The sequence below is a fragment of the Colletotrichum spaethianum genome, assembly GCF_022836535.1.
Source record: "Colletotrichum spaethianum MAFF 239500 DNA, contig35, whole genome shotgun sequence".
Taxonomy (NCBI): Eukaryota; Fungi; Ascomycota; class Sordariomycetes; order Glomerellales; family Glomerellaceae; genus Colletotrichum; species Colletotrichum spaethianum.
In genome coordinates this window covers 143258-160510 of record NW_026054805.1, presented here as the reverse complement: position 1 = coordinate 160510, position 17253 = coordinate 143258, and the positions used below count along the sequence as shown (strand labels likewise).

Genomic DNA, 17253 nt, shown 5'->3' with positions numbered 1-17253 from the left:
GAGGCGCGTACACTGTATTTTTAGATATCCCATATTGCTGTACCTTTTACTTGTTTCAAAGACGACGGCAGGCCAATGAATGCGAATGTGGAGTTTTCTGGTTGCAGTCTCAGCTGACTTGGAGGGAAAGAGTTGCCCTGCATAAGACACCTTACCTGTGAATGCTCCTCTGTGCGCCGTGGTCTTTGGAACGTCTTGGACACAGGACGAGGTGATTTCAGCAAGAGGGACTCGTGTCATAGGCATGGTTACACTTTGCTCGAGCCTTCGACAGCTAGTCTTCTTGAGGCACTCAAGGGAGGCAAGCTCTGGCCGCAAACAGCGTTGGTAGTTGCCTTGAGAATGTCACCCGTGTTGCTCTTTTTGGAAGGCCATGGTTCAGACCGTGCAAAGAAGAACCGTAGTTTCGTCAGTCCAATCTTAGGTAGCGACTGATGCTGAGGTGGGGGTGGAATCAGGGGACTTTGTTTCCCCCACTGGTACCTTGAGTGTACGAATCTAGTTTACATGCCGCTCCCCGCCGCGCTGGTACCCCGACGGCCCGGAACACTGTACTTCCATTCATCACGACGGTTGGCCCACTGTCCAGGCGTGGGTCATTGGCAAAGGTTTAATCGAGTCCGCGCCATGTCAACAAGTCATTCGGGCAGTTTAGCGAATTACTAGCAGGTGGTTCAGTCTCTACTCAGGCAAAGCACGCTAATGCAGGCCGCCTTCGACCCAATGGAATCTGGGCTCCCTACAGAGTACTGTCTGCCACGGTAGGGACTGAAGGGTGCCCAGCATCGTCTTATCCGAGCCGGAGCGCACTGAATGATTGGGCCGATTGCCCGGCAGCTCCAATAGTGAAGTCGGTCTAATCCAATTATTCCTCATTTCAGCAACGGCGCCTGAATCTCGCCTGCAGGTTAAGGACGAGTGACGGCCAGACACCGACCGGCCTGCTGTCACCGCATTTGCACCGCACCGCACCCAAACTTCTTCGACCACAACCCCCAAAAGCCTAGTCGCGCGACCATCCAAAGACGTGCGTCGTTGACTCTCAACTCAAATTGCTCTTGCACACCCACTGCTCCTACTGTGTAGATGCCCCTCGTCTTTTTGGAAGGGACCCGCACCTTTTTTTTCCGGTTCCTGCACAGCTGCTCAAACTATCACCTGCCAGCTAACTCTGCGCTTGGCTGCTAACCACCCGTTTTGCTCTACCACTTGCAGAGTCGGGGAGAAGAAACCTCCACACCACTCAACGACGACGACAACGACGACGACGACGCCGCCGCCGACGCCGACGCCGACGACGAGCCGTTTTGCCGTACCAACCTGTCACTATGGCCGACGACCCTCAGCCCGGCAGTCCAAAGTCTGACCCGATCTATGCCAAGGAGGACGCCGAGACCGCTGCTGCCCGCAAAGAACTGAAGCATACGGCCATCTCAGAGAAGTCTTCCGCAGATGGAGCCACCGCCGAGACCACACCCTCGGGGTCGCAAAACGAGGACCACAAGGAGCGCGTTTCGTCGCCAAAGAAGAAGCGGGCACACGACCAGGTAGACGAAGACAAGGACGTTGACGAGGTTGACGACAAGAGCGTCGCCTCAAGCGACTCGGCCAAGGACAGGGCTTCGCGACTAGAGCCCGAGAAGAAGAGACACAGAGACGAGGTCGCTACCCCCGCTGACGCTGCGACCGATCCCTCTGTAGGTTTTCGCCCTGCTGTATCGTTGACACGGCCATGCATACTGACGCTGGAATTACTCCGTGTAGGCGACACCCTCTGCCGCTGCCGACACGAAGGCGAAGGAAAACGAGACCACCAAGGGCACATCTGCGACATCACAGGGTTCCACCAACGATGAGAAGAAGGGGGCTTCGGCTTCTGCTTTTGCTAGCTCGGGTTTCGCCAAACTGTCAGCCTCGAGTGCATCCCCGTTTGGCTCGCTGGGGACTGCGACTAAGGGGAGCGTGTTTGGTGGATCAGCATCTTCCGCCTCGCCCTTTGGCGGTCTGTCCCCTTCCAAGCCTGCTGCCCCCGCTCCCGCTCCTACGCCTACTCTTAGTTTTGGTGGTGCAGGCGCAGCATCCTCCCCCTTCGCCAGTGTGAAGCCCGCTGGCGCGAATGGTGGTTTCGGATCGGCATTCGGCAGTGCCTTTGGCAGTGGCCTGGGCAGCAAGCCCCTTACAAGCTTCTCTAAGACAGGCGAGTCTTCATTCAAGACTGAAAAGGCAGCCAAGCCGTTTGGTGCGCCCGATAGCGACGCAGACGAAGGCAGCGACGATGAAGCGGACGATGTCGCTGAGGCTGCCTCAGAATCTGGCGACAAGGACGAAAAGGAGGAGTCTGACAAGGAGGAATCCAAGGCTGTGGACGATAAGAAACGTACCAAGCTGCAGAAGAGTGAGTGGATATTAATCAGCCTAGGACTTACAGTTGTACTAACTGGGCGTAGTTACTGTCGATGACGGCGAAGCCGGTGAAGCGACCATACTCCAGGTCAGAGCCAAAATATTCTATCTAGAAAAGGAAGTCGGTTGGAAGGAGCGTGGATCTGGCATGCTCAAGATCAATGTTCCCGAGGCGTGCGTTCAGTTCGACGAGGCCGGGTTGCCGATACCTGGTTCTTTTGACGCATCAGGCCTGGAAGAGGATCCTGAGGCCGGCGACAACAAGGGCCACAAGGTAGCCCGTCTCATCATGAGACAGGACCAAACACACAGAATACTGCTGAACACAGTCATCCTGCCCGCTATGCAGTTCCAGGAAAAGGCGACGTTGAAGTCTGTTGGCGTCATGTTTACGGCCTTCGAGGGTGCGGAGGCCAAACCTGTGAGCGTTCATGTCAGGGTACGTGCTCATCAGCGCCACCGGCGTCCATTTTGATTCTGCTTACTAACGCCAGTTTTCTAGATGAGCGCCGCCAGTGCAAAGTCGTTCCTTAATGAGGTTGGAATGGTACAGAGAGAGCTCTCGGGCAACTGAGCACTTGAACCCATAGGCATAAAGAGGTCTAAAGGGCATCGAACGGCGTTGCAGCTTGTGCACGCTTGTAAGACGATACAGATCCGAACGCATGGTACCACACAGGGAGGGCTGGCGTGAGCATTTCTGGAGGCGGGACAGCAGGCAAAGAAGACACAGGCATACAACCGGTGGGATGGCAAGGATTTGTTTAGGGGGGCCATTCCAGTTTGACTATGCAGGGTATCTCAATCTCAGGTCGCTATCCTGTCACGATACCAGGAAAGAGGCTATCTTTTGATACGATTAGATATCAATCAAGCTCAATCTTAAATGAGATTCACCTTCACCAGTTATCTCGGCGCCTCGAAATAACGAGATATGGCTTTCGAGAGGAGGATGGCTCCGGGTTGCTGGTCCTCCGTGATATACATGGTCCACGTGATCTGGTGTGGATTACGTGACGCATACGACTTTCCTGGTCCTGACGCTGTGGCGTCGCGCGCTCACTGTCAAGCCACTTATTCCTCGTCTGGGGACCTCACTTGACAACAACAGCAGTAATGTAGTGGTTTGCGTACAGATTCATTGTTCACCTTTTCGAGTCTAAACCGCATTTTCTACCTCTTACTCTACTGCAGTCTCCTCCTACTCATGCTTGCAGAAGAACGGCCTTTGGAGGGCTACTGAAGCCCTGCAAACATGTCGCCCGTCGCACCAGGCAAAGAGCCGCCTGCAGCCCAAAAGCCACGAGGGAAACGTAAGAGGGCGATGAGCGAAACACCTGTGGTAGAAAAAGGAGAGACTGCTGCCGAGTTGCCAGAAGGAGACACAGCAGTTGCCGAAAGTGTCACTTCCACCGACAGCCCGAGAACAACCAAATCCAAGAAACGGGCTGCGTCAAAGAAGGCTGGATCAACTCTGAACCGCACGGATAGCGCAGTATCCGCTGTCGAGTGCAAGATGAAGTGGCCCGAACGCTTCAAGGCTCTGGAAAAGACGCATCGTGCACTCAACCTCGTATTTACCTTCTGTTGCACCCGCAAGCACCTCGCCACCACTTTCGAGACGATCAAGTCCGCGGTGGAATCGCACACTAAGACGTCCTTGACGATTGAGGATGTTGCAGCCATTGCCGCCATTCGTCCCGAGGGCGTAAACTTTGCCTATGTCGACGAAATCATGCTGCAGACTGAGATCCGAGGTACTGAGCGGGACGTGGTGTTCAAAAAAGGGCGGGACTTTCTCTCACAGGCGCCCGCGCCTGATGTCTCTGTCGGAGGGATCTCAGGCCTTGATAGTTTGGATCATCACCCTGACGACCCGGTTGAAGGGGGAAAGGAAGTGCTGTATTTCGAGTTCGTGGACGGAGACCTGAAACGGCAGGTCAAGGACAAGAAGACGGGCGAGATCATCAAACCCAACAGGAAGCTGAGAGAGGAGACCCTGAAGATACCAGTGTACAGCCAGAAGCAGATGACTAACTTGATCGAGCGGCGGAACCAAAAGTTCAGCGACGCCGTTAGTCTGTTCATCAACCAATGCGTAGCCGAGAGCATGGATCCCGAGCTGAGGCTGGCAACAGCGACCGAGGCTTATATACCCGTGCCGACGATGCCAGAGCCGTTGGACAAGAAACTCGGAGCTTTGCCAGAATCTATTCCAACGGAGCGCAAAAGCATTCCCGAAATCGTTCAGGAGCTGAAAGACGGTCCATGGTACACAGGGCAGATTGTTCCCGACGGGCATCGCGTGTTCGAGCCGCAGGAGCCCGTGTACGGCGACCTCAATTTCCTTCTCAGCCAGGATCTTGTCAACGCCTTATACAATTCCAAGGGGATTACCCAATTCTTTGCGCATCAGACGGAAGCCATTAATAGTCTGCTGGAAGGACAGCATGTTGTTGTTTCAACATCAACGAGCTCTGGCAAGTCCCTTATCTACCAACTCCCCGTGATTCACGCCTTGGAAAAGGATTGGAACACCCGAGCCATGTACATTTTCCCCACGAAGGCTTTGGCACAGGACCAGAAGCGAAGTTTGAGAGAGCTAATGAGCTACATGCCGGGCATGGAGGAGGTACTTGTTGAGACGTTTGATGGCGACACTCCGATGAATGAGCGGAACCTAATTCGGGAAGAGGCGAGGATCATCTTCACCAACCCGGACATGCTGCACATAACTATTCTGCCACAAGAAGAGAGGTGGAGGACGTTCCTCAAGAATCTCAAGTATGTCGTGGTGGATGAGTTGCATTACTACAACGGGCAGATGGGTTCCCATGTAGCCTTCATCATGAGGAGACTTCGACGAATATGCGCTGCCGTTGGCAACCGACACATCAAGTTCATCTCCTGCTCTGCAACTGTGGCCAACCCAAAACAGCACTTCAAGACGATTTTCGGCATAGAGAACGTGCGGCTGGTGGACTTTGATGGTTCACCGTCAGGTATGTCTTCCAGTCTCCTTTCGATATTTGAGTGTCCTTTGCTGACGTTAAACAGGCCGCAAAGAGTTTCTGTGCTGGAACACGCCATACAAAGACCCCGGGGATCCATCGAGTGGTCGTGGCGACGCAATGTTCGAATGTGCTCGTCTCTTCTGCCAGCTTATGCTCAGGGGCGTCCGTATCATTGCATTCACAAGAGTCAGAGAGCAGTGTGAGAAACTGGTAACCGCTGTACAACAGGAACTCGAGTCTCTTGGACGGCCAGAGTGTGTCAACAGAGTCATGGGCTACAGGGGCGGCTACACCGCTCAAGACCGACGGAGAATTGAGTCGGAGATGTTCGAAGGGAAACTTTTGGGTATTGTCGCGACCACTGCGCTTGAGCTAGGAATCGACATCGGAACTCTGGACTGTGTGCTGACTTGGGGGTTTCCATACACCATCGCCAACTTGCGTCAACAGAGCGGCCGAGCCGGAAGAAGGAACAAAGACTCACTGTCGATCTTGGTGGGGGATTGCTTCGCTACAGATCAACATTACATGCAAAACCCCGACGAGCTTTTTTCGAAGCCGAATTGTGAGCTCCAGGTTGACCTGGAGAACATGCTGGTGCGAGAAGGACATATTCAATGTGCCGCATACGAAATGCCAGTGCGGCCAGTTGAGGATGCAGAATACTTCGGCAATGACTTGCCCCAGATCTGCGAGGAGAGGCTGCTCAAGGACACCTTGGGTTTCTACCATTGTCACGAACGGTTTAGACCCGTCCCTTCGAGATTCGTCGCCATCCGCGACACCGAGGACGATCACTTTGCCATCATCGACATTACCCATGGAAGGAATGAGGTCTTGGAGGAACTAGAGGCCTCGAGGGCAACATTTACGATATACGACGGGGCCATTTTCCTGCACCAGGGCAACAAATACCTCGTCAGAGATTTCCAACCCGACAAGATGATGGCCCGAGTGGAAAGAGTCAAGGTCGAGTGGACCACGACGCAACGAGATTTTACCGATATCGACCCGATCGAGACGGAGGCCATCAGGAAAATTTCCGGATCCCTGTCCAGAGCGTTTTACGGCACAATCAAGATCCAGCAGAACGTGTACGGATTCTTCAAGGTCGACAAGAAGAAGCGGGTGCTCGACGCTGTGCACGTAGACAACCCTCCCGTCATTAGGTACGGGAAGGGCATGTGGCTCGACATACCCAAGAAGGCCTTGCAGATCCTCGCAGACAGGCGTCTGCACATCGCCGCGTCCATCCATGCGGCGGAACACGCCATCCTTAGCCTGATGCCCAACTTCGTCATCAGCTTACCTGGAGACGTTCGGACGGAATGTAAGGTCGCTTTGAAGGAGTTTGCTAAGAAGGAGTCACAGAGGAAGAGGCCCGGACGGCTGACGTTCTACGACGCCAAGGGAGGTGCCAGTGGGTCGGGGATCAGCACCAAGGCCTTCGAGCACATCGACCATCTCCTTCAGCAGGCTCTTAAGCGGATTGAGAATTGTTACTGCGAGAACGGGTGCCGAGAGTGCGTGGCGTCGGACCTGTGCAAGCAGGCCAACGAGGTGATGAGCAAGGCGGGCAGCCAGGTCATCCTCAAAGCTCTGCTGAACCTCGAGATTGATGTTGAGGCGTTACCAATGGGACCCGAGGAGTACAGTCCGGCGGGCATCGAGACGGTTGTTGTTGCTCAGACTGTGCCACCCAAGGACCGGAATAACCTTAGGGTGGTTGAGATCAAGGACGAGGAATTTGAGGATCGTGATTCGGTGCTTTTGGAGGAGGCTGAAGCTTGGACTGGGCAGCAGGAGGAGGGATGAATCCTCGCTGGTGTTTTCCACTGCAGTCGAATATCAGAGCAGAGCCAATTCTTAGATGAGGTGCTCCTCACATAAAGGAAGCCATGAAAGCAAGTGACCAAGCCAATGAAGTACGGATTATGTCTGAATGTATTGCGAATCTGAGTGGGAGATGAGAAATTTACTGCTCTTAACACTAACAAAAAGTCGTCTTCAATGAAGGAAGTCTGTGGCTTCCTTGTCCTCCCTGTCTAGAATGCAGCTTTTTGGGTGTTGTGGGATGAAACGTGTGCGATACTGGTGAGTATGGATGAAGACGGTTGCCCCTGACGGTCCTTTCGCTCCCATCTTGCTCCGGTCTTGTTCCTTTCCAGATGAAAAGATGAGTCCGATTACAGAAAGAGACTCCGGTTCCTTGCTACTTATAGTAGGCAGGCACCCAGAATCTGATTCTTTGGCGAGTTCTAGGGGCTGGGGGCGGCATCTTACACAAAGACTGTCCCCTCGCTCCTGCCTCATCAGCGCGCCTCCACATTCTAGGCCTTGAATACACGTGAATAGCTTCACAGGCCACAGCGACCCTTCCCTTTTTGTAAGGAGACCGACCTGCCCGCCCTCCCTCCTTCCTTTTCGTGCCGTTTACCTGCCTGTCTGCCTAACTTTCTCTCTCTCTCCTTCTTCTTCTATCTGAACCACCCTCTTCTCTCATTTCCCCTTCCACATATAACCTCTTTCTCTTTCCCATCCTACTTACAACAATCCACCTGGGCAAACAAGACCTACTTCACACACAGAAAGTACTCGCTTGATCTTGGACCGAAAGATCCCCTTTCATCTGGAAATTCGATCCCATCGCCTCCTTCGATCCAACTTTGCTCTTTGCCTCGAGACCGAACTTACCTTCACAGACTTGTTTCCTTGACAAGAATTGCCGTCCATCAAACCGATTGCCTCTCTTCTATCACGACCACTTGTACTACCACAAAATCCTTCTACTGAGAAGGAACACTGCACAAAATATCACCCTAACGTTCCTCAATCAACAAATCATCACATACCAGCTAGTAAGTCACCTACTTATTCCATTGTCATTTATTGTTTGCTAATAATTACTAGAAATGTCTGTTAACAACGGATCCAACTCCAATCAGGTCGGTCGCGGCCGCAGTACTCAACAAGGTCAAGCCTATCAAGCAGGCGCTCCTGCTCCCCTCGTCGATCTTTCTCAAAGCTTTCCCCAGGCTCCTGGCAATACCCTAGGCCAACTTCTCGTTCCCCAAAGCGCCATCACCCTGGACCAAGTCCTCGGCTCTGGCCCACACCCTCTGGGACGACCTGGTGCAGCTTTGCTTCCGTTTGTTCACACCGATCCTGCCGATGGCGCCCTCAATGATGCCATGGCCTCTGTCAACATTGCTGACACGGGCGCGAGCCGTGGTGCAGCTGTACCTTCCCAAACCGAAGGCATTCATCAGCGTCAGTATCATCCCATGAGAATGGTCGTGCAACCCGTGCTTCGATACAACAGTTCAGATCTCGAGCGTGCTTTCCGGCAGGCTAGGGGATTTTCAGCCCAATACCGCGGTGACATATTCAATGACGGCAACATGAGTGCCGACGTACCGGCCGACCAGAACACATCGCTCTGGATGGAAGGCCTTCCAGCTGGCTGTACGCCCCATATGCTTCTGGGAGCAATCGCCCAGGTTCGCCCGACAGGCAAGATCTGGGCCTCGTATATCAACCCAGCCAATCCCGCTGACAACAAGCCGCATGCTGCGGCAAAGATTGTCTTCTTCTCGCGCGAAGGCGCAGAGAGCTTGCTCGGCGCCAACCAGGCCGGCAGGTTCTTGGTGGGAGGACGTCGTCCACGCATCACCTGGAATCGAATCAGGACAGCAGCACGGGGTACCAGAGACAGCCACAAGTCTCGAGTGGTGCTCATCCATGGCCCAGCTCAATACGTCAATGAGCCACGACTGAGCCAATGGTTCAAGCAGTTCTTCAAGTTCGAGACCGAGGTAGTCATCCCACGCGAATACAGGGTCAATCCGGGAGGCCAGGCCGTACAGCTTTTAGAGTGGCGGTTCGCGAGCACCCGCTGTCAAGGGGAAGCTGCATGTATGGCGATTGGCTTGGAGCTTCGCGGAATGGTGGAATGTCGCTACGGATAGGATCCTTGTGCGTGAGCATCATTCTAGCCTTCTGTTCAGTGGGGTCCCCTTTCTTTCGGCTCCGTCCCTAGCTTGGCCTCGTTCTGAGGTCCCTCTTTTCTTTTATTTTTCCTTTTTGTTTTGCACTCTTTCTTTTTGCGTGGATTTTCGGATACCGGGCGGAGGAATATAATCAGGGCATATGGCAGGTGGCGGCAAGTAGGACGTGGAGAGCTTCAGGGGGGCAGAAGCTGAGCGTAACATGGGAACTAGGCAGCCGTTTGGGATACAATTTGTGCGTGTTACCGCAAGTTACCAACCAGAAAATACTAAACAGAACCGTTCGTGGTCAACGAAACAAACAGGATGTGCACAAGGATGCGTAAGTGATGAAGCGAGAGGATGAAAAAAGCTTTCGCCAAGGGGCGGCCAGATGGATGGTTTGTCCGCGTTGGAGGTCGAGGGTGGAGATAGAGATGGAGGTGGATGTGCGACGGGTGTCTCAGCCTCTATGGCACTCGTGGCATCAGCTTGGCATGTTGTTGGGAGGCCCTTGGCTTCTGATCTCCTGATGTTGGTGTACCCAGGGTCTCGCTGTAGCGTCAGTGCTTGGCGGCCTCCCTCACGACGGTTGCAGCTGAGAAGCCAAGGTAGTTGGGACGTGCTGCAATTTGGCGCATTGATACAGTCCATCACCTCCGCCCGCTGCATAACTCTGCCCAGATGCCAGAAGCCTCGGCACCCCGTATCTTGCGGGCGTTGATGGCAGGCTTTTGGGGAAAAGATAGATCGGGGGCCATGTCGGACTGGTCATCATGACGGCCAAGAGTATGTGTTTGGGCCTGGTATGAAAAGGCTTGACAAGTAGCATCACCAACGGGTGCACAACGCCAAGCAAAGAAGACCGTTCAGCCAGCCAGACAGACGTGGTCGGTTGGAATTGCATTGGGAAATGCTCCGTCATTGGGGTCGGCAGGGGTCTGGAAGCTTGTGACGTCGTCGGGCTTGTTTACCCCTGCCTTCTATCACCGCCTCTTTACAGCGTAGCGACGCAGCCAGAAACAACAACAACAACAACATTTGAATCTACAGGGCCTCTCTGCGTGTCTCTCGCTCTCGACGTGGAACCCGCGGCGCCGGCCCTTTCCTCGCAATCTGAGTGGAGGAAACGCAAGCTGCGCGTCTGCCTCATCTCATACACGGGCAGAAAGTATCGTATACTCGAGGTTTCACAGCCTTTCAGGCGAGTCGTTGGGTGTTACCAGGTGTACCCATACACGACGATCCAAGCACCTAACTCGTCTGCTCGTCCAACAATGCACAGGGATCTTGTCAAAGGTCTTGGCATGACAGCAAGCTTGGCCGTGCCTTGATTGATGCACAACACGGTCATCCACGTTCCATGATTGCCCAAAGCCTCTCCTACTATCGCTCTTGCTCAATCTCTCACTCATTTCGGAGCGCCTTGGCTGTGAAAAGTTAAATGTATCGAGCGGTTCCCTGGAGGACTCACTCTCACTCTCACCCTCCCTTCCGTCTCTTCTTGGCATCCCAAACTGCTGCGATGCCGAACATGTTAGAAACCTTTACTTCGGATTGACGGATTGGATTGCCGGCCTCAGTTCTCGTTCCACAATCGCAGCAGCACGAAAAACTGTCATCAATTTTCACCGACTGTCTAGTAACAGCAGTAGCAGTAGAAACCGCGAGAAAAGCTAAGGTTGAAACACCCTCGCCCGCAACCCCAGACCCGCGGCCCAGCCCAGCCACCCTCCCGGACCAGACACCCTAGTTACCGCCGAGGGGCCTCAACCCGGCGGACTGGACCACGTCGAACAAGACTGGAGAATAAGGGACCTCACTTCCCCGTCTCTTGGGCATCTCTGCACCTCGCTCCGCATCTCTTGGCCATTCAGCCACACTTTCGAGACCTCTTGGTATTGGGGCTGTTCCACACGTCCTCACCGTTCCCTATCCCAGCAACACGAGCCAGCCTACCCACTTGGGTATACTTCTGTACGACTATATACCCTCTCTGCTCCTCCGCGTTCTAGTTTTAGGGAGCGTGTTTGCCTATTTCGCCCAACGAACGTGCCGTCTTATCCATTTAGACGCCCCAGTTCGCCGTCATGTCGGCTCCCAGATCTCCCTATCGTCAATCCCATCGCCAGTCGACCGGCTCACGTCGGCGAGAATCGAACCACCCCATCATCCCGCTGGAGAAAGCACGCACCTCAGGATACTCGGCCCGCGAGGAGCTACCAGTCCACAATGGCCACCATCACCGAGCCCCTCCGCCAGGAAACAAAGTCAAAGTAAAGCCCTCGGGCGAAAGTGGCCGCAAAGGCTTCCACCCCTTCAAGTTTCTCAAAATTACGTGGAAGTCGTCGAGTCGGGCGTCTCTCGCCTGTAACTTCTTCTGGCCTGTGGTCCCCGCCGCCTTTGTCGTTCGTTGTAAGTCGTCCGCGACAGTTGCAGGTCTAGGCACTGGCAGAACTAATACAGGATGTTCAGACACTCGGCCTGAAGACCATGTCTTGATCTTCATCCTCACTTACATGGCCATGATTCCTTGTGCCAACATGGTCGGTTTTGCTGGCCAGGAACTGTCCCGCAAGGTTAGCCACGTGTTCGGCGTGTTGATTGAGACGACGTGAGATACCCCTATCCCGCCCCTGCATGCCGCAACTGTCACTTACACATTCCTACCATTACAGCTTTGGATCCATAGTCGAAATCATCCTCTTTATGATACTCCTAAGGAGCGACCAGTTCACCGTCATCAAAGCCGCTATCCTCGGTTCAATTTTGGCAACAATGCTCCTATGTCTGGGGTTGTGTTTTATTGCCGGCGGCATGCGACGCGACGAGGCTGAGTTCAGTGAGACCGTCAGTGAAGCCGGTAGTGGCTTGCTACTCACGGCGTAAGCGGAATCCATTAAGAGGGAATACCTCGAATGAATGCTGACTGTTGATAAACAGAGGTGTCACTTTGGCCATCCCCGCCATCTTCAGTTACTCTATGGCCAAGTCGCTCACGGTCGAGGACCTCAATAGCAAGACGCTCCACATCTCACGGATCGTCTCCGTCTTGCTTATTATAGCCTATGGCGTCTTTGTGTGGTTCCAGGCCCGGTCACACCACGGTATCTACGATGCCATCTTTGAGCACGATGAGCAGCGGGACCACGACAAGCATAAGGATATTAACAAGCCCAAGCTGACGCTGACGGAGTGCATCATTGCCCTCGTTATCTCTATTACGCTTGTGACCTTTATGGCCTTCTACCTTGTCGAGCAGATCCACCCCATTGTCCTAAAGCATGGCATATCGGACCATTTCATGGGCCTCATCCTTGTGCCCCTCGTCGAGAAGGCCGCCGAGCACCTAACGGCTGTTGACGAGGCGTGGGACAACCAGATGAACTTTGCCCTCTCCCACGTCCTGGGTGCCACGCTGCAGACGGCCCTGCTCAACGGCCCGCTTGTCGTCATCGTCGCCTGGGGCCTGCACAAGCACATGGACATCGTCTTCGAGGTCTTTGACATTGGCATGCTCATCTTGTCCATACTGACAGTTGGAAACTTCCTGCGCGACCAGAAGAGTAACTACTTGGAGGGCTACCTCTGCGTCACCGTCTACGTCGCCATCGCGGTTGCTGCCTTTTACTACCCCAACCCGGAAGGTCTCGGCGAGCATTGAGCTGCGGCACGCGCGCGGGTGGGTGAGAAGAGGAGAGGACGGAGGTGTTTTACGACGCTTACGAAAAGAGACAAGCATGCTATACTTACCTTCCTTGCCAGCGTTTGCGGTGTTTGATGGGAACCAGAGATTGTACAAACAACAGAGAGGTGGTAACAGCCCATGTGTGACGTGATCCGCTGCCCCCGATGCCCGAGGTTCAGTCAGGGCCCGGTTGCGATCTGTCCTGTAGCTAGCACGTAGTGCACATTCTCAGGCTCGACAGAGAAGGACAACCACTCGAGCGGCGATGGAATAGGTTCCAACGTAAAGGGCCATGAGAGCATTTGTATTTTAGACAACTAATGATATAAAAAGATTATGATCCCATCTCTGCGCCCGTTCCGATAAAGTGTCGGCACCGCCGTGCCGAGTCTGGGCTGCGTTGTATCCTTGCAACCTTGTAGTGCAGATCGCCTTTTGTTCTCCGCGGAGATGCTTCCAAAATGCCATTCCGTGCAAGAAATCCCAAAGGTAAAGACCCGCTGGTAAGCACCACAACGCCCGTCCCATCCCACCACACACTCCCGATCTTCTCGTGTGCGTGCTATCTAGGTTTGAGCCGCTTACGAAGCTTATTCCGGAGATGCTCGATTCTCCAATGTTTCTATGCTCGACCGATTGAACCCCACCCCACACACTCACACACACACCCATCCTAAACGGTCAGCGTCTAGGGCCCGACGAGTAACAGCGGTCGCCGGCAATTACCCGGACACGGTTGCGCGCCATGACGGCCCGAGGCGATGGCGGCTCGGGTTGGGTCTGATCCGACTTCATCCCACCACCCACTTCCCACCCTGGTGACTAGCACTGCCGGTACCCGAGATCGGCAAGCACGTTCGTGGGACGACGCTTGAAGGAACCGACATCTGGTCGTCCGAAGAAAGAGCCAACTTGGGGCGTTTGACCCCATCTGCTCGTAAAGCAGAAACGGCCGACTTTAGAAGAACACCAAGTCGTCCTCCTTCCAGCCGAGACCGGTGAGGGTGGTGCGCACGCATGCCTCGAACGCCTCGGGTCCGCACACGAGGACGAGCTCATCGCCACCCGCCTCGTTGCGGCACGCGCCCACCTCCTTCCCAAAGAACTGGCCGTCCATCCGACCCCTGAGACCCGTCCACGACGCATCGGGCTTCGTGAGCGAGTAGAGCAGCCGGCACCTGCCCGGATTGGCGGCGGCCATGGCGTCGAGCTCCTCCCGGCAGAGTATGTCCTCCTCGACGCGGTTGCCGTCGAGCACGAGGCACCTCGTCGGGTCGGCGGCGTCCTTCATGACGGCCCTCAGGACCTGGAAGATGGGCGTGATGCCCGAGCCCGCGCAGATCATGATGAAGCGCTTGACGGCACGCTGCGGCCTGCCGGCAATAGAGCAGAGCCCGTTGCCGAGGTACTCGAATTTGCCGACGGGGCCCTTGAAGTCGACAAAGTGGCCGACGGGGATGGAGTCGAGCGCCTGCGTCATCTTGCCGCCCTTGCGGTCCGGTGTGTCGTAGTAGATCTTGACGAGCACGTGAAGCTTGCCCTTGTCGGTGCCCTCCGAGATGGGCGTGTAGGCGCGGATGATGGCCTCGCGGGTGACGGGGTCGCGCAACCGCATCATCAGGTGCTGGCCGACTGGCAGGCCGACCATCTGGTCCGGGTGCTCGAGCGTAAATGTGAAGATCTTGGAGTCGGACGAGACCTTCTTCTTTTCCGAAAGGATGCCCTTGGTCCAGTTTTTGGTCTGCAAGAAGACTGACCGCGCAGTCTTGTCGTCATCCTCTGGCACAATCTCGCCTTCGGCAAGCATCCTCCGGCCGGCCTCGTCTAGTGTGCCGATGTGGTAGTCGGGCATCATCTTCTTAGCGTTCTCGCTGTCTGCAGTGGCGTGTTAGTGGACGTAAGGGGCTATGTAGCGCGGGCGTGGACTTACGGATGGTCAAGAATTCTTCCGACACGTCCTGGCCGGCGGCGCCGAAGATGGAGGCCGCGCCTCCCGGATGACCGTCAAGGAAGGGGGTGCCATTGTAAACCTCGCCATCGACGACGAACCACGGCTCCTCCTCGCCGTTGTGCTGCCGAAGCTCATCAATGGCAATGCTGCGCTTGATGGTGTCCTTCGTCATGCAGATCTCCTTGATTTCTTCCGGCTCGACGGCACTTTCGGCTTCTCCCTCGATTTTCTCGCCCCAGAAGCCATTGGAGAGGTTACCTCCTGCCTTTTTGACGCGCTCCATCCACCCGCCAGCCATGAGAGCCGGTTGAGTAGGGTGCTCAAAGCGTAGGCTGTGTCCCTCCTTGTGGATGACCACCCTGAACCACGGATTGTTCATCATGCCCAGTACACTCCAGTACATGTCTCTAGGCTGCACCATCATGCTCTCGTCCATGGCGCGGACCATGACGTCTGCTGTGTCGGCGAGCTGAGCGATGGGGATGTCCAGATTCCAGAAGCACCAGCAGAAGCTAGTCTCCCTCCAGTCCATATCAACCCTGCCGCCGTAGAGGGTCTCGCCCTCGGGGGCTAGTCGATACGTGTCTTCGGGGTAGTCAATATTGGCAAGGAGCCACGTCTTGCCTCGGTCAAGGGTGATTTCCACTCTTGTGATTCTCCTGCCGCCGCCGCCGTAGGCGTACCCGCGGACTCTGTAAGTCTCTGGCCCATCGGCCAAGGGGACAACCTCGTCATGAGCGGGGTAGCAGGTGGCGCTGTTTGTGTTGAGGTCGTAGATGGCGTATCGCTCGTCCTTCCACACCTCCGGCAGGTCTGCACTGGCGTCTGGGGAGACTGTAGTAGGAAGCACTCGGTTGTCGTAAATGTGGTACCAGTTGTCACTGGGCTCCTTGGTGACGATGATCTTCTTGAGCCACTTGACACTCCTGCCACCAATCTGGCCAGGGATGATGATGCGCACAGGCTTTCCGTGATCAGGGTGCAGCAGCTCACCGTTCATGCGGTAGCATACTGTCACTCCGCGGTTTGGGTCCATGCACCAGTTGAGCTTGATACTCGTTCCGTAATAACCGTTGGGAAGCTTATCGGCACCCTCGAAGCACACGTACTTTGCCCCTCTCTTGGGCATTGCCCGGGCAAGGAGGTCGCCGATCGACACACCGGTCCAGAGGGCTGTTGACAAGCCGGCGGCGCCCCATGAGAAGCCTTTTGATTTGCGGACCATATTCTGCTCCTTTCGGCGGTTGCCAGCACAAACCAGGGTGACCGGGTAAGTGATTTGTTCGTAGTCTGAGATGAGATCTCTCAGTGTCATCTTGATGGGGTTCTCGACGAGGCCCTCGATAGTAAATTCCCAGTCAAACATGTCCTCGTCCTCGACTTTGGGTACGGCTCCGTGGTTCCGAACATAGTGCAGGTCCTTGGTGGTGATGAAGCCTTCGTCGTACAATTCGCCCAAAGGGGCCTCGACGTTGAATGGGTGGATTCCGGTCAGGCGTATTAGTCGAGGGTCTCGGGTGACATGGCTGTCTGGTGTCTTGAGATCCTCGGCCAGGACCTTGTTGGTTCTTGATTTGGGAGGCAGGGGATAGCTGCGAGAGCCCTCAACGCTGGGCTCGTCGAGTAGACCTCCTGAGGCCGAATGCTCTGATCTGCCGTCGACGCTGTAAGACAAACCCTCCCTAACTGTGGTAGCCGGGCTCGGTGGGAAGCTGAGCTCTGCCTTGGCGGATGGTTCCCGGAAGGCGACGGGGACGGGGACAGGAAGGACGTCCATCGTGGCGAAGACCACGATCGTACGGGGTTTGGTGTTTTGGAGATGAGAGTGTATAAGCGTGTACTCCGGATGACAAAACTCCAAACAGAGGTTGTTCCGTGCGGTGATCACAAGCCAGCCGAGACAAAATCAAAATCCCTGCTTAAGCGTTGGGTATTATGAATAAGGTCGGAAGATTAGAAAGTAAACCGTGGCCAGGAGGCTAATATAGCAGAACAGATAATCAAGGAGTGTAAGAGAAGAGAAACGTTTCGTGGAACGGGACAACGGTGTGAATAAGTACCACTTTGTGTGGGTTGGTGGATGTGAGATTTGAATTTCCTGGAGCCGGAGTTGAGTGATTGTGGTGTGGGCGGATCGGACGCACGACGGGAGGCGAGGGAGTGGCTCTTCCTGCACGGCACAAGGCAAGGTAAGGCAAGGCAAGAAAAGCA

The 17253-nt window shown here is 54.9% G+C and overlaps 5 protein-coding genes across 5 annotated transcripts; 4 read left to right on the top strand and 1 right to left on the bottom strand.

Annotated features, from left to right (window-relative positions):
* Positions 1-1328: 1328 nt before the first annotated feature.
* On the top strand, positions 1329-2977 carry ColSpa_10386 (nucleoporin NUP56; the record flags this gene model as incomplete). The annotated part of the gene is made up of 4 exons (XM_049276598.1): positions 1329-1697; positions 1765-2395; positions 2448-2842; positions 2906-2977. 4 exons carry the CDS (start codon positions 1329-1331, stop codon positions 2975-2977), a joined length of 1467 nt encoding a protein of 488 aa, XP_049132555.1.
* A 681-nt stretch (positions 2978-3658) lies between these two features.
* On the top strand, positions 3659-7232 carry ColSpa_10385 (ATP-dependent helicase HRQ1; the record flags this gene model as incomplete). The annotated part of the gene is made up of 2 exons (XM_049276597.1): positions 3659-5405; positions 5461-7232. 2 exons carry the CDS (start codon positions 3659-3661, stop codon positions 7230-7232), a joined length of 3519 nt encoding a protein of 1172 aa, XP_049132554.1.
* A 1097-nt stretch (positions 7233-8329) lies between these two features.
* Positions 8330-9385, top strand: ColSpa_10384 (uncharacterized protein; the record flags this gene model as incomplete). The annotated part of the gene is made up of 1 exon (XM_049276596.1): positions 8330-9385. The coding sequence occupies one exon, from the start codon at positions 8330-8332 to the stop codon at positions 9383-9385; it is 1056 nt and encodes a 351-aa protein (XP_049132553.1).
* Positions 9386-11493: 2108 nt separating this feature from the next.
* Positions 11494-13067, top strand: ColSpa_10383 (vacuolar calcium ion transporter; the record flags this gene model as incomplete). The annotated part of the gene is made up of 4 exons (XM_049276595.1): positions 11494-11818; positions 11879-12017; positions 12082-12288; positions 12347-13067. The coding sequence occupies 4 exons, from the start codon at positions 11494-11496 to the stop codon at positions 13065-13067; spliced, it is 1392 nt and encodes a 463-aa protein (XP_049132552.1).
* A 982-nt stretch (positions 13068-14049) lies between these two features.
* Positions 14050-16819, bottom strand: ColSpa_10382 (nitrate reductase [NADPH]; the record flags this gene model as incomplete). The annotated part of the gene is made up of 2 exons (XM_049276594.1): positions 14050-14966; positions 15022-16819. The coding sequence occupies 2 exons, from the start codon at positions 16817-16819 to the stop codon at positions 14050-14052; spliced, it is 2715 nt and encodes a 904-aa protein (XP_049132551.1).
* Positions 16820-17253: the final 434 nt, after the last annotated feature.